This window comes from Euleptes europaea, chromosome 6 (genome assembly GCF_029931775.1).
Source record: "Euleptes europaea isolate rEulEur1 chromosome 6, rEulEur1.hap1, whole genome shotgun sequence".
NCBI classification, from domain to species: domain Eukaryota; kingdom Metazoa; phylum Chordata; class Lepidosauria; order Squamata; family Sphaerodactylidae; genus Euleptes; species Euleptes europaea.
Genome location: NC_079317.1, coordinates 40492733 through 40505754, shown reverse-complemented (window position 1 = coordinate 40505754; position 13022 = coordinate 40492733). Strand labels below are relative to the sequence as shown.

The following is a 13022-nucleotide window of genomic DNA, read 5'->3' as shown; positions in this document are numbered from 1 at the left end:
TTCCCTGTTGTGCTGGCGAGGGAATGTCCATGTATGGGCAGACTACTGGGCAGGTGAGGCAGCAGCGGCCATGGGATGAGTAGAAGGACACTTATGAGGTGCGGGGGAAAGGGGGAGCCACAGTGGGGTTTTTTGTTTTACTTTGCTGATATTTATTTGTTTGTTTGTTTATTAAATTTGGAGCCTGCCCTCATTCCCAGTCAGGCCGGACTCAGGGCGGGTAACAACACCCAAAATCACATAAAATCCATAAAACTTCAATATTAAAACACACTAATCATAACAACTATAAAATCAGATGGCACTCACATAAAATAGTAGTAGCCACTGCAGAACAGGTTGAGCAGATTACCCCCTTAAGTAGCAGAAAGTGACGGGGAAGATGGCGAGGCCAGCAACTATGTAAACCTCACAGCTGCCTTCAGTTGTAGGCCTGGCAGAATAGTTCCGTTTAATGATATAATGCTTATTTTATTGAAACCTCAATGATATATCACTAAAGTGTTGATATACTAAGCGATATATCTCATAAGCGTCCTTCTCAGGTGATTCTCTGCTGATTTTCTATATGAGTGTAAAGAACTTGGGGGGAAACCGTTGGCTCCCACCCCCCCTTGTAGTTATCCTTCTCAGGTGATTCTCTGGTGGTTTTCTAAAGGAGTGTAAAGATCTGGGGGAAAGCAGCCAGCTCCCCCCCATCATAAGCATCCTTCTCAGGGGATACTCTGGTGATTTTCTAAAGAAGAATAAAGATCTCAGGTGAATGGTGCCAGTTCCCCCCCACTAGGGTACTCGGAACCACATCCAATCACAAAGTAGCATTTTTGGGGGGGACTCAGACATTCCGCTTTTTCCCGGTGATTTCTTCTTGGCAGACATTTACTCCTGGTACTCCTTGAGGCAAGACGCCCCCATGCATAGTACTTTTAACCTTTGGATTAAAAAATCGAGTGAGTGGCAAAATCTTCTCTGCATAAATGGTTTAGGTTACAGAGATGAACTGGAGAAGTCCATACGTCAACAAATATGTGTATTCTCCTAAAGTTCATTTCTATAATTTTTAATATTCTCACAATAGAAAGGAGTCACATTATACTGCAATAAATGCTGCATTATGAATTCATTTGAAATGCATTTAAAAACCTACCATGAGCCTTCAGGGTAGGCCAGGAAAGAGATGCACATGAATCATAAATAATATAGTAGTCACAAAGCGGACTCTGCGTTAAAGGAGTTTGCTTCTGAAAACAATTTCTGTCTTGGGGCACAACTGCAGACACTGTAACATGTAACTGACTCCCCACATAGATCAACCTATTACCCACATGTCACTTGGGACCACTCTCACTGGCATGGAGGAGGAGGCAAATCTACATGAGAAGTCTGTTATATACATTTTGACATCCACAAGGGGTCCATTCTACAAAAAAAGAAGAAGAAGAAGCTTGGGTAACAACCATTTTGTTGATGTTAATTTTCAAAGAAATGAGGAAAAAAATCATTCTCTTTTAGTAATAGAATGCTTTGTATTTTTACTCTGAAGTGAAAATTGCACTGTGTATTTGTTTGTAAACTTCAGTCATGAAAAGAGTCACATAGGAAATTGCTGCGGTTCCACCAAATTAGCTTCTTGGAGATCTTTTTAATTGGAGGCCATAACTCAGATTCTTGGTATTTTAGGAAGATGCACAGTTCAAATTACAATACAGATATCTTTCAGTCAGAGCTCAGTTCAAAAAAAGCTCTTATACACAGATGAGCTTCCTAACAAACAGCATGTCATGTGTCAATGAGACTGTGTTTCTTCAGTAATTTCACATTTGTAAACAGCACTGCTGGTAAAACAAGTGGAGTGTTTATCCACACTATTTTTACACTGACAAATCTCTGTTAAAGACTAGGGTGTCCAACAGACACAAAGCAAATGTATATAAAATAAATCTAAACTCTGCCCACCAGTTATACAACACCTTCAAATACAATATATTACACTGGTTCAGAATGCTCATTTCCACATGAGTATTCTTTTTTAATGGAGAAGACTTCAATTTATGTTTAAGAAGAAATAAACTGCAGTACTTTGACAGCCGTTCACACTTAATTCTTTGCGTTAAACCAACAGCATTCTTTTCCACAAACATCCATTGTTAGGACAATGCTCAGACAGAATTTATGAGAAATGGAATTATGTTACCAAGGAGATAGCATTTACTATAATGAAGAGTAGATCCTAGAAAATGGCCCCTTTTACAGCAGCTCAGAACAGAGCCACAAAAGCAATTGATTGGTCTTGGCATTTAGTCTTATATCAGCTGTGTCATCCATTGCTTCAGGAGTGAGAACACTAATCTAAAGTGACATTTTTGTTCTGGCGGGCTTTTCTGCCCTGATGAAAGCAATTACTTCATTCTTAAATGATAATTTGCAGGAGTTTCAACCACTTTAATTGATAACTTTTTGTTCTGAGAAGTTCAATTGTGAAGTGATTAGCTAATATTGTAAACAGAAATTTAAGGTGTGAAATGTACAAGTTGCTGTAAAGCATAAGTGCTGTTTACGAGATGTTTTGGCTGCGCTTTCTATACTATTTTAAAGCTGTCAACTAGATGCTGAGATAGAAATCCTTATAGAATTTGGTTCCTTGGTAAGCTAAGGCACTGGCTGTTCCAATTCATTTAATTGATGTTTGGCCTGAAGATACAAAGTGATGTTTAAAAAGCTCAGAATACTATCCCTAAACATTTGCCATGACCCTTTTCAGCCAGAGAGACATCCAATGTTTGCTTGGAACATTCATGTGATTGCTACTCAGATTATTATTCATATACTCTTCAAAGAGTGCAGACTCTCATTGGTGTGTGTGTTCGTATATGTGTGTGTGTGTGTGTGTGTGTGTGTGTGTGTGTGTGTGTATAAACATTTTCTTTTCCCCCTGTAAAACTAAGGGAACATTTCAATAGCATTCAGGTCTATATTTTCTGGCCCAGAACACACACAAAAATGGTCATTTTCTGTGGTAAATGAGAAATATAAAGCAAAAATGAAGGTCAAACTGATTTAGCACATCAAACAGTCTTTGTCAGCCAAGCTTAATATATCCTGAGTTTGTGGAACAAATGAAATTTTGCTGCTGTGTTACACTTTGCTTCCAAACAACCATTACAACTGGTTTTATATATTGTGTGAGCATCAGACCATCAAACAGTGCATCTTTACTGACGTGTTGCTGCAGTGATGATCTACGGCGGCAATCTGCCATTTATATAAGGGCAAAATGTGCATCTATATTTAGTTGTGAAATTGGCCTATTATACTCTTGATGTTTACAGAGGCTAACATAAATTAATGATGACAGCTATGAGCAGTGCATTAGTTAAGCAGCAGAGTTCTTACCTTGAACTTGAAGGTTCCCGTTTTAACTTCCAGCCTATATGCCAGGGAGCTTTCTTCACACATTAAAGGAAAGCTTCTGAAACCATTACCTTTTCTTGGGTGGGATTAAAGAACTTCATTTTTTTTGTCTCTGCCACTCTAGATAATAACAGATAATCATTTTGTTTACAGATATTTCCTAAATTTTGCCTTGTGAGAGAAATGATATTTAAGGCATGTGCCGAAAAATAATTAAATCACTTCAAAAATGTATCAATACAAAGGGCCTAATCTGATCAATGCTGAAGTACACCCAATAAGTATTTCACTCTGGCAAGTTTGGCAAAATAGAGTCATTTTGCTGGATTTTACTGCCTAACCTGCAAGCATTTTCATTCAGTTCATGCCAGAATTGGTGTTGATACTGTAGTAGTAACTATAGATTCCGCTGTTAAGTATGACTAGAGATCTGACAAGTATGCAGGTGTTCAAAGGTTTGCGAGTTAAAATTATGGCCGTCTTTGATGAAATTTTAATCGTTGAATTTTTAATACAGGTTGACCTTCTTCTTTGAGTCTGCATTCCAGATTAATTGATAAATAGTAGAACTGTGCAGTGCTAGATTCTCCTAAGCAAACAAGTGGGGAAAATCTATAACATCTGCCTGGCTGTCTTGTCCTCAGATTTTGGTTGTTGCTTTTTTAACAGAGAGTTATGAAAAGCTTTTAACCGTATTCCTTTTCAGTGGAAAGGGTCTTTTTCCAGTTAAAAACATAACTTGTACTAAACAAAGCTTTATTTTAATGGTTTTGGAACTCTTCAGTTCAGATACCACATGTTTAAGAAGCCTAGGGGGGATTGTGAAATATCTTTTCTTGGAGGAAATTCAGAAGAGTAACCATGATAGTCTTTTGTAGTGAAAATGGCATAGTAGCACCTTGTGGCTTGGGCATCCATAGGCTAAAACCTACCTGACCAAACAGAACTAGTTATTACCTGTCTCAGCAGCATACGGATTGCACTGAAAATCAACTGCTATCATATTAGCTTGATCCAAACTATAATCTATGTTTCATTCAGGTCACTAGTGTTACTTTACTTTGCCCTGGCTTGTACCTTAACCTTCAAAGCAGTCACAGCCATCCCAAAGACCAATCAGTGTATGACTTAAACCAGGGAAGTCATAACATAATTAGAATCTGTTTATTCATCTTGCTTTCTATACTTTGTAACCTAGTTTGCTACTGAGCTATTTCCACAAACTGGATGACTTCATAAAGTCAGGTATCCTGATCTAGCAACTTGAGTCTACCCAAATACAAAACATAATACCATTAGATGAGATTAGAGGAGATTAGACTCCAGGATATTCAGCACCCTTAGACATGGCAAGTCACCACCCCTTTGCCAGCTGCCTTTAGGCAACATGGAAAATGGAGTTCAGTGTTGGTAAATGTAAGGTGATGCACATTAGAACGGAATATCCTAACTTTACATATAGATGATCTGAAAGGATGGAGACTGATAGAGGAAAGATTTTGAGATTGTAGTGTATAGCTTGCTGCAACAGTGTGCAGCAGCCATAAAAAAGACAAGCTCCACGCTTGGGATTATTAGTATAATAATAACAGCCACTGTTGTATTGCCACTGCTGGCCTCATTTAGAATACTGTGTACAGTTCTGGTCAGTGGATCTCAAAATATTGCAAAAGGTATAGCAGAAGAGGGCAATTAAGGAATTTTACCACTTTCCTTTGATCCCTCTAGCATAAATGGCTTTAATGGTGATTAGACAGATTCGTAATGGCTAATGGCTACCACATCCAGATTCAGTAAACCACTGAATATGAATTCTAGGAGGCAACATCAGAGGAAAACCTTGGTCTATATGCCCTGTTCTTGGTCCCTACAGTGCAACTGGCTGGTCACTTTATGGAATGGAATGCTGGACTAGATGGACCACTGGCCTGATCTAGCAGGGCTCTTCTTATGTAGGAATACTCCTATAAACTGATTTGTGTTTTATAAGCTGAATATAGTGCAAGTATAATAATAACAACAACTACTACAACTACAACTATTATTGTTGTTGTTATATTATTCCACCCTCACCCATCAAGTGGGCTCAGGGCGAATCACAACTAGATTATATCACATATTATAAACAATAAACAAATATAACATTGAATGAAACATGAGCATAGCTTTAAAAAGGTGGGCCTAATTGAACCACTCCCCAGTACTAGCAGATACAAGAGAAGATAAACAAATGGACTAGCCCCACCCTCCACTATACATGATTACCAGATTTTGAGCATACTCCGCTTGTGCAGGAAGTGTACACACCCCGGCTCCGTCCCCGCAATAGGGAACGCTGATTTTCTGAACATTCCAGATCATGGCTAGGCAGCCTACAGGCATATGCTTTCTACATACATGGACTCTGTGCTCATGTTCCTGGGATGGTGCATAGGTGGGGGCGGGCCAGGACTCTCATAGCTGCTCCCCCTCTATATGTATTGATTTCAAAGGGCACAATGTTATCTGCATTACACAAAATGCTCCTCTCATTGGAACATTCTCCCCATAGAAAGAGTGATGTTCAACACAAATAAAATAGTGTTAAAAATACCTAGCATACGCCTATTGATGTTGATGGTTGGCATGCCTCAGTCCATTTCTTTAGTTCCCTCAGCAAAGTGGCTGTCTTCACACCCTGTACCACCAAGGTGAATGTTCAGATACTGTAGAGGTGGAACCAGTCATCAATAATAATTGCAGTTCAAACCAATGTGGAAGCAATATAATGGGTATAAGGGGAGAAATGTAAACTAACAAGAAATTATATACGTATTAATTTTACTATTAAAGGAAAAATACTATAGCAACATTGTAAATAACAAAACAGAAGGTTGTATCACCTATCTGCTACCTGAGTTCTTCAAAATTCAAAGTTCTCCCAAATTTAGGGTAATTTAAGTAGATATTGTGAAGGTACAAGAAGACAAGCAGCCATCACTAGTGCTGCCAAAGAAAACACATTACAAAAGTTATCGTCTTGCCGCATTGCTAAAAGGCAGGAAGGGAGTTGGAAATGGCCCCTTCCATGCCAAGCCTAGCTTTGCTTTCTCTGCTTTTTAAATCCTAGCTAATGCAAATAGGCACTAGATTAATGTACTTGCTGTGTCATTCCCACTGGCTTATCCCATTATATCATATTCTCAACAACCTTCCAGCCCCTAGGGCCTTATTTTATGGTTATAGCCCTCCAAACCAATCACTATTTATTACAAGTACAGTGCTGTCACTTCAAAAGACTTTTGGTCGGACATGGGTAATGTGACTGTGTGTCACTTCACATTTCAAGAATCACTGAAGGGATTTTGAATTAAGTTTTCAGTTGAATGGAAGGAGAGTACCAAATAAATGTTTAAAAGAATATTTTAAAAAGTGGAATTGGTCACTCAGCTGATAGATAAAAATAATTGTTGCAGTCTTCCGCAGGTGCAACAAAAATCTGCAACTTTTTGTCTGTTGTCATGTCTAAGAAAACCATCGCCCATAAGAGCATAAAGACCCTTAATGTTGGTCAACATAGCAAATGATGACAATATAATCATACCTACCTGTATTAGTGGGCTCAGCACTCCCTTTTCCCATCTGTTCTGGGCAGAAGTAATTTTTGGGCAATGCCCTCAGGAGGAATTGTTGGACAAGTATACTGAAGATACATAATGATGTCCTGTAGCACATGCATTGCCCTGACCTGGATAGCCCCAGGCTAGCCTGATCTCCTCAGCTCTCAAAAGCTAAGCAGGGTTGGCCCTGGTTACTGTTTGGATGGGGAACCTCCAAGGCAGGGGTGGGGAACCTCAGGCCCGGGGGCCGCATGCGGCCCCCGAGGACATTTTATGTGGCCCTCCGGAGCTCCGGGGCCCTGCTGCAGAGGTGGGGCGCAGGGCGGCCCTCCCAGAGGGTGTTCCTGGCTTACAGCGGTGCTGCGGCGCCCTTTGGACCTCCTCTCGCCAACTGTTGGCTGTTGAGCAGCGAGAGGGAGGGGGAAAGAGGCTGGCGGCTCCCGGCGGCAAAGCATGCATGCAGGAGCCGATTGGGCTTCGGGGGGGGGGCTTTTGTGGACTCTGGGGAGGAGAGGGCATGGAGACTGGGGCCTGGTTGCACGGGGCCAGCGTGTGCGGGTGTGTGTGTGTGCGGGGGGGAGGCTTTTCTCTCTTTTCTTCCTCTTTTTCTGTCACTCTTTCTCCTTTCTCTCCCTCTCTTTCTCCCTCTTTTTCTGTCTCTATCTTTGTCTCCCTCCATCCTTTTCTTTGTCTCCCTCCGTCCTTTTCTTTGCCTCCCTTCGTCCTTTTCTTTCTTTCTCCCTCTCTCTCCATTTCTTTCTCCCTTTCTCCCTCCCTCCCTTTTCCTCTTTCTCTGTTTTCCTTCCTCCCTTGCCGATCGACTGTGGGCTGCGCCCCCCTGGCACCTCGTTTGCTCGGGCCCACTGCTGGCTGCCTTTCCGCCTGGGAGGGGGGAGTGGGGGCACCCTGCAGGCCTTCTCTGTGTGGCCTCCCCTGGGGTTGCCAACCTCCAGGTGGTGGCTGGAGACCTGGCAACCCTAGCCTCTTCCCCCCCACACACCGGGAGATCTACACTTGGTATGGCCCCTGAATGATGTCATAAATGTGCAAATGGCCCTTGGCAGGAAAAAGGTTCCCCACCCCTGCTCCAAGGAATACCAAGGTTGTGATGCTGAGGCAGGCAATAGCAAACCACCTCCGAACATCTCTTGCCTTGAATACCCTATGAGGTCACCATAAGTAGGGCTGCCAGCTCCGGGTTAGGAAATACCTGGAGATTTTTGGGGTGGAGCCTGAGGAGGGTGGGGTTTTGGGAGTCGAATGTCCAGCAGCCATTTTCTCCAGGTGAACTGATCTCCCAGTTGTAATAGTGGGAGGTCTCCTGCTAATACCACTTGTACTGTATATTTCGTTCTGCTCTCTTGCCTGACTGTGGCCATTAATGCATGGCCGTTTTGTCAAGAGAAACTCCCGGGCATGGAGCGAATTGACCATGTCAACAAGCATGGCAGTCTCCGGCCTGCGCGTTTGACCCCACCCATCCGAGAGCTTCTCCGAGTTTTTAAGTCGCTCTGATATTGCAAATGTAACCCAAGCCTCACTACAAATGTGAGAGCTTGCCGGAGCGCATAGCTTCCAGGTCAACTCCCTGACCCTCTGCCTGCCAGCTTCCCCTCAGCTCCAGTGGTTGGCATGCTGGAGGAGCGCGGAGCTATGCTGCTGCCTCCGCTCACCGGGAGGGAAGCCGATGGCGGGGAGGCAACGGCTGGAAGTGTGCATTGTTGGCTCCAGAAGGAGCCATTGCCACCGCTCCGTCTCTCTGAGGCTGGGGCTCTGGGCTGCAGGCTGATGGAAAGGTGGGAACCCTGGCAGCAAAGACCTCCTCCTGGCCCCACCATGTGCTGGGCACCCAGCAAACGGGCGAGCCTGCTCCAAACCAACTGCTCTTGCCCAGGGGCCCACGCACAAGGAACGGAGGCACAGTGTCAGAGGGTTTGCCTGCCTGCCTCCCAGTTGAAAGCCTCCCTTCTCTAACGACTAATGCTGGAGGGAAGCGGAGGAGGAGGGCGTGGGGGTGGGGGAGAGAGGGGTTGGGGGGGAAGGTGCCACCGTTTATTATGCTGGGGCTCCGGGCTGCAGGCTGGTGCTGAAGGGAAGCCAAGGAGGAGGGGAGAAGGGAGGGAGAGAGAGGCGTGGGTTTCGGAGGGCTGCTGCTGCCCCTTCTTTTGTTTGTCCCTGTCCCCTCTCCCCATGCGTTCAATTTTTTGAACACGGGGTTCAAAGGAGTGAGATAGGATAGGGACAAACAAAAGCTAAATCAGCCATGCGTTAATGGCCTGTGAAAGACATAGAGAGTTATTGTGGGCCAGGAGTAGACTGTTGGGTTTTAAACCTGGGTTCAAACCAAGGACAATACTTGGCCACAGTCATTCATTCATTTATTTATTTTTTAAATATTTTTTTAAAAATACTGGCTATTTAACCGCTGTCTACATAAATGTAGTGAGCTGGTGGGTGTTAAGCAAAGTTATGGTAAAATACATGGAAATATATTGGGAGAAGTACAGAGAGTTGGATATTGAAGTTCCAGCCTGGCATATAGTCCATAATATTGAATTGGCTAAAACACCATACACTTGTTGGTGTTTGGAAGAAGTATCAGACACCACAGCAGCGAGTGAATACAGCAGAGTCAGCACGTAGTATAAAAGTGCTATTTTATTATACAGTGACAGAATGCTACGCAAAGCATCTACTTCTCACAACCCACAACCCAATACATATATGATACACTTATATACATATCTGGCATAGTCTCCCAGCCAATCAACTGTTGGCTGCCTTGTCTCCAGGACTATCTAGCTCAGTCCAGTACAAGCCAGTTTTTCTGCTCAGTCATTGAGCTGTCATGTGACACCACCAATCACCTGGCTGTCACTTAGATCCTTTACATCTGTTTGCCATGTGCAGTCTTACATGTCAACAACACTACCTTGTATCTTTGCTGCAAGAATGAAAAAGAAAAGACTGTGAAGCCATTTGTACAGATAAAGCTCAAAATAAATGATAAATAATAATAATTAACAAGTAACATTACAGTTTATGCCAGATCGAAAGTGATTCTTTATTAAGATAATTTCCATCTGTCCTTTTACAGTACTGTGGTCTTCAGTTTATTGTTTGACATTTGGACAAAGCAATTACAGCAGAGTTTTTAAGACCTTATCTTGTAATCATTATTTTACTGGTTGATTATCTCTGGAAGGAATATGTGTTTGCAGGTCCATAGAAATCAGGAATAAGAAAGATAACTATGTCAGAATGTAGAAACTGATGCTGTTCTGCTTTGTTGTTCTTGTTTCAGTTTACAAGCCTTGAGAAAGGAAAAGTCCCGAGATGCTGCTCGTTCTCGCCGAGGAAAGGAAAATTTTGAGTTCTATGAGCTGGCCAAATTGTTGCCACTTCCTGCAGCCATTACCAGCCAGCTTGACAAGGCATCCATCATTCGGCTAACAATTAGCTATTTGAAGATGAGGGACTTTGCTAATCAGGGGGATCCTCCGTGGAACTTGAGAATGGAAGGACCACCACCCAACACGTCAGTAAAAGGTATGCGGTTGGTTGGTCATAGCGTGTGGAATGTGGCAGCCAGTATTGATCTCTGAATTGAAATGTTTACCATCCTTTCTTTTTTCCCTGCATATCAAATCCTTTAAAGGGATACAAATGTGGAAATCTGAGGTCTGCATGAGAAAGACACCATGTGAAGGTGAAATAAACCTCTTATTCTTTTTATATTTTATTTTAAATCAAACATCAGCACAGTTATTGTCCTGAGAAAATGAACATAAATATGTATTTATAATGACTTAGGTCACAATTTAAAACAGAGTTAGCGGCCCTTAAGCCTATTAATATTAATGGTTTTTTGCAAGCTTAATTCTGTGTTAGATTGTAGCTGTAGAGTTTGGCATTTATTAAACAGAAAACGCTCTCCTGGTTGGAGGACATTTTTTAGTGGGAAGATGGTGATTCTGTTTATTAACTTGTTCAGTATTATGTATAGAGACTGAGATTAATATTTACCCGTATATTTTGTGTTTGTTGGCTTACATTTTAAGGAATTAAATGAAAAAAATAGCTTAAATATAAGTTCTTTCAAACAGGCTATTACAAAAGTCTAGAGATTTATGTATAAACACTTCTATTATTCCTGTCTGCAGTTTGATTCAAGCTGTGGGACAATCTAAAGGTTTCCATCCTTCCTTGAGCCACATTCTTCTCCCATAAGTGAAAAGACAACTTTTGAATCAGCCCAGTATGTCACTGAAGCTTCTTAAAGCCAAGCATTATTTATTTGATTTATAAACATCTCCAAACCTAAATATATATTTCACAACCATTTAACCATAGCTGAACTGAAAGTTCACATCTGTGAATGGGTTCTGAACAAAATTATCAAAGGTGTATAAAATAAGTTAAAGGCCCATATTTGTGGCACATAAAGGAACTTGTCATCGATGTTACTTGAAAGCATTTGTCCCAGTCCAAAGAGTCCCTGTTGTTTAAGAGCATGTGTAAATGCATATGCTGTAAGGTAACAGTGATTTCCCCCAGCTTTTTCTACCAGGCAATGCCAAATCCTCAACTTGTATTCCATTACAAGACATTTTAAACTCAGGAATATCTTAGTGTAATAAAGATTAAGACAGGCTGGGAATTGGGAAGATCTGGAAAAGGCTAACTGCACATGCAGATTTCTTGATTGTGATCAGTGTGATGTAGAAAGAAAAGGGTGGCCTCATGTTATGGATTAATTTCTGTTGTTACTAAATACAAACTAAAGAGTTCTGTTTACTTTCACTGATTTTTAGAAGAGACATACATATAAGGAGTTGAAAAGCATGAATATGCTTTTCAAGTCATGCGTGGTGACTTTTGCACAGTTTTTGACTTCGTATATTAACACATCGCAGATGGCTTTGGAGAAAATGTCATTACTGACTATAGAGGTAGCTATTCATCCTTAGTGTAGTGATAGTATTCTAACAAAAGGAATATACTTGGATTTTATACTGGTACTATAGTAATCTAGGAAGTATACAATTTAGATTGATCAGTATATGAAAGTACTGATTAATGCTTTGTGTTCTGTACAGTGATGTGGATGTGAGATTAGAATACAGAAATGGCTACACATGATCTCAAAAAGGGGTGGTCCAGTTTTTTAGTCTGCACTAAAAATCTGCCAGATATTGTGATGAGTTGTAGAAAGAAATGTTCCGTTTAAAACCAAATGAACTCCTTTTAATTCATTACTCTAGGAAATATTAATACATTTGATATCAGTATGATTTTGATTTTTCTCCACCTGGCTCTGCAAACAAGGGAGAAAAGCCACAGAGAATTATTGGGCACATCCCATCTCTGCCAGTATTTCTGCCTTGTAACTGGCCCTCCACATGTCTAAGATCTTGGCAAATGTAGGTTTGTGAGCATGTGGTTCTGCCATAAGAGACTCAAATTTCACAGTGAATAGAATTAGTTTAGAGTCTGTTTGGTGAAGGTTTTTGGGGGCAGGAAAGCTTCCCCCCCCCAAATAATGCTGGCTAGTGATCATTTGTTTTTAATTTTATCTTTTCTCCTCCCCTGTTCTGTTGCCCACATTGCTTCAGTAAATGGAACCTATTTTCTTTCAAAACTATATGCAGAAAGGTGTTTTTTGTGCTTTATGCTTGTGATAAACTGTAGTCTGGATAGTTTGGCCTAATGCACTGGTGGGGAGATGTTCTGACTTATATCAGCGAAATTAGGTGGTATGTTTCAAATGTTTTGAATATATCTTCTAGGTTTTTAATACATAATGAATATTAAGGCCTTTTTACTTGGTCTTATACAGAAGTGGGTTAAGAAAGAACAGGTATAGAAAGAATTAAATGGGTAGCCCTGCAACCAGGTAGGGAGACCCCTTTTAAAATCTTGAGGAAGGAGAAGAGGAGATGGAGTTAAGCAATTAAGGGGCTGAAAGTTAAAGAACACTTTGAGAAATGTCAGCTGCGGAGAAATGACAGA

The 13022-nt window shown here is 41.4% G+C and overlaps 1 protein-coding gene across 11 annotated transcripts in view; it reads left to right on the top strand.

Moving 5' to 3' along the window:
• The window catches only part of NPAS3 (neuronal PAS domain protein 3), a 795184-nt gene that overhangs the window by 229457 nt on the left and 552705 nt on the right, over positions 1-13022 (top strand). For 9 of the 11 annotated variants that reach the window (XM_056850745.1, XM_056850749.1, XM_056850743.1 and 6 more), the window contains 2 exons: positions 10315-10559; positions 10669-10719. In XM_056850745.1, coding sequence (XP_056706723.1) covers positions 10315-10559; positions 10669-10719 — 296 coding nt within the window. The remainder of the gene's footprint in view (positions 1-10314; positions 10560-10668; positions 10720-13022) is intronic. The other 2 variants (XM_056850750.1, XM_056850744.1) reach the window with 1 other exon arrangement.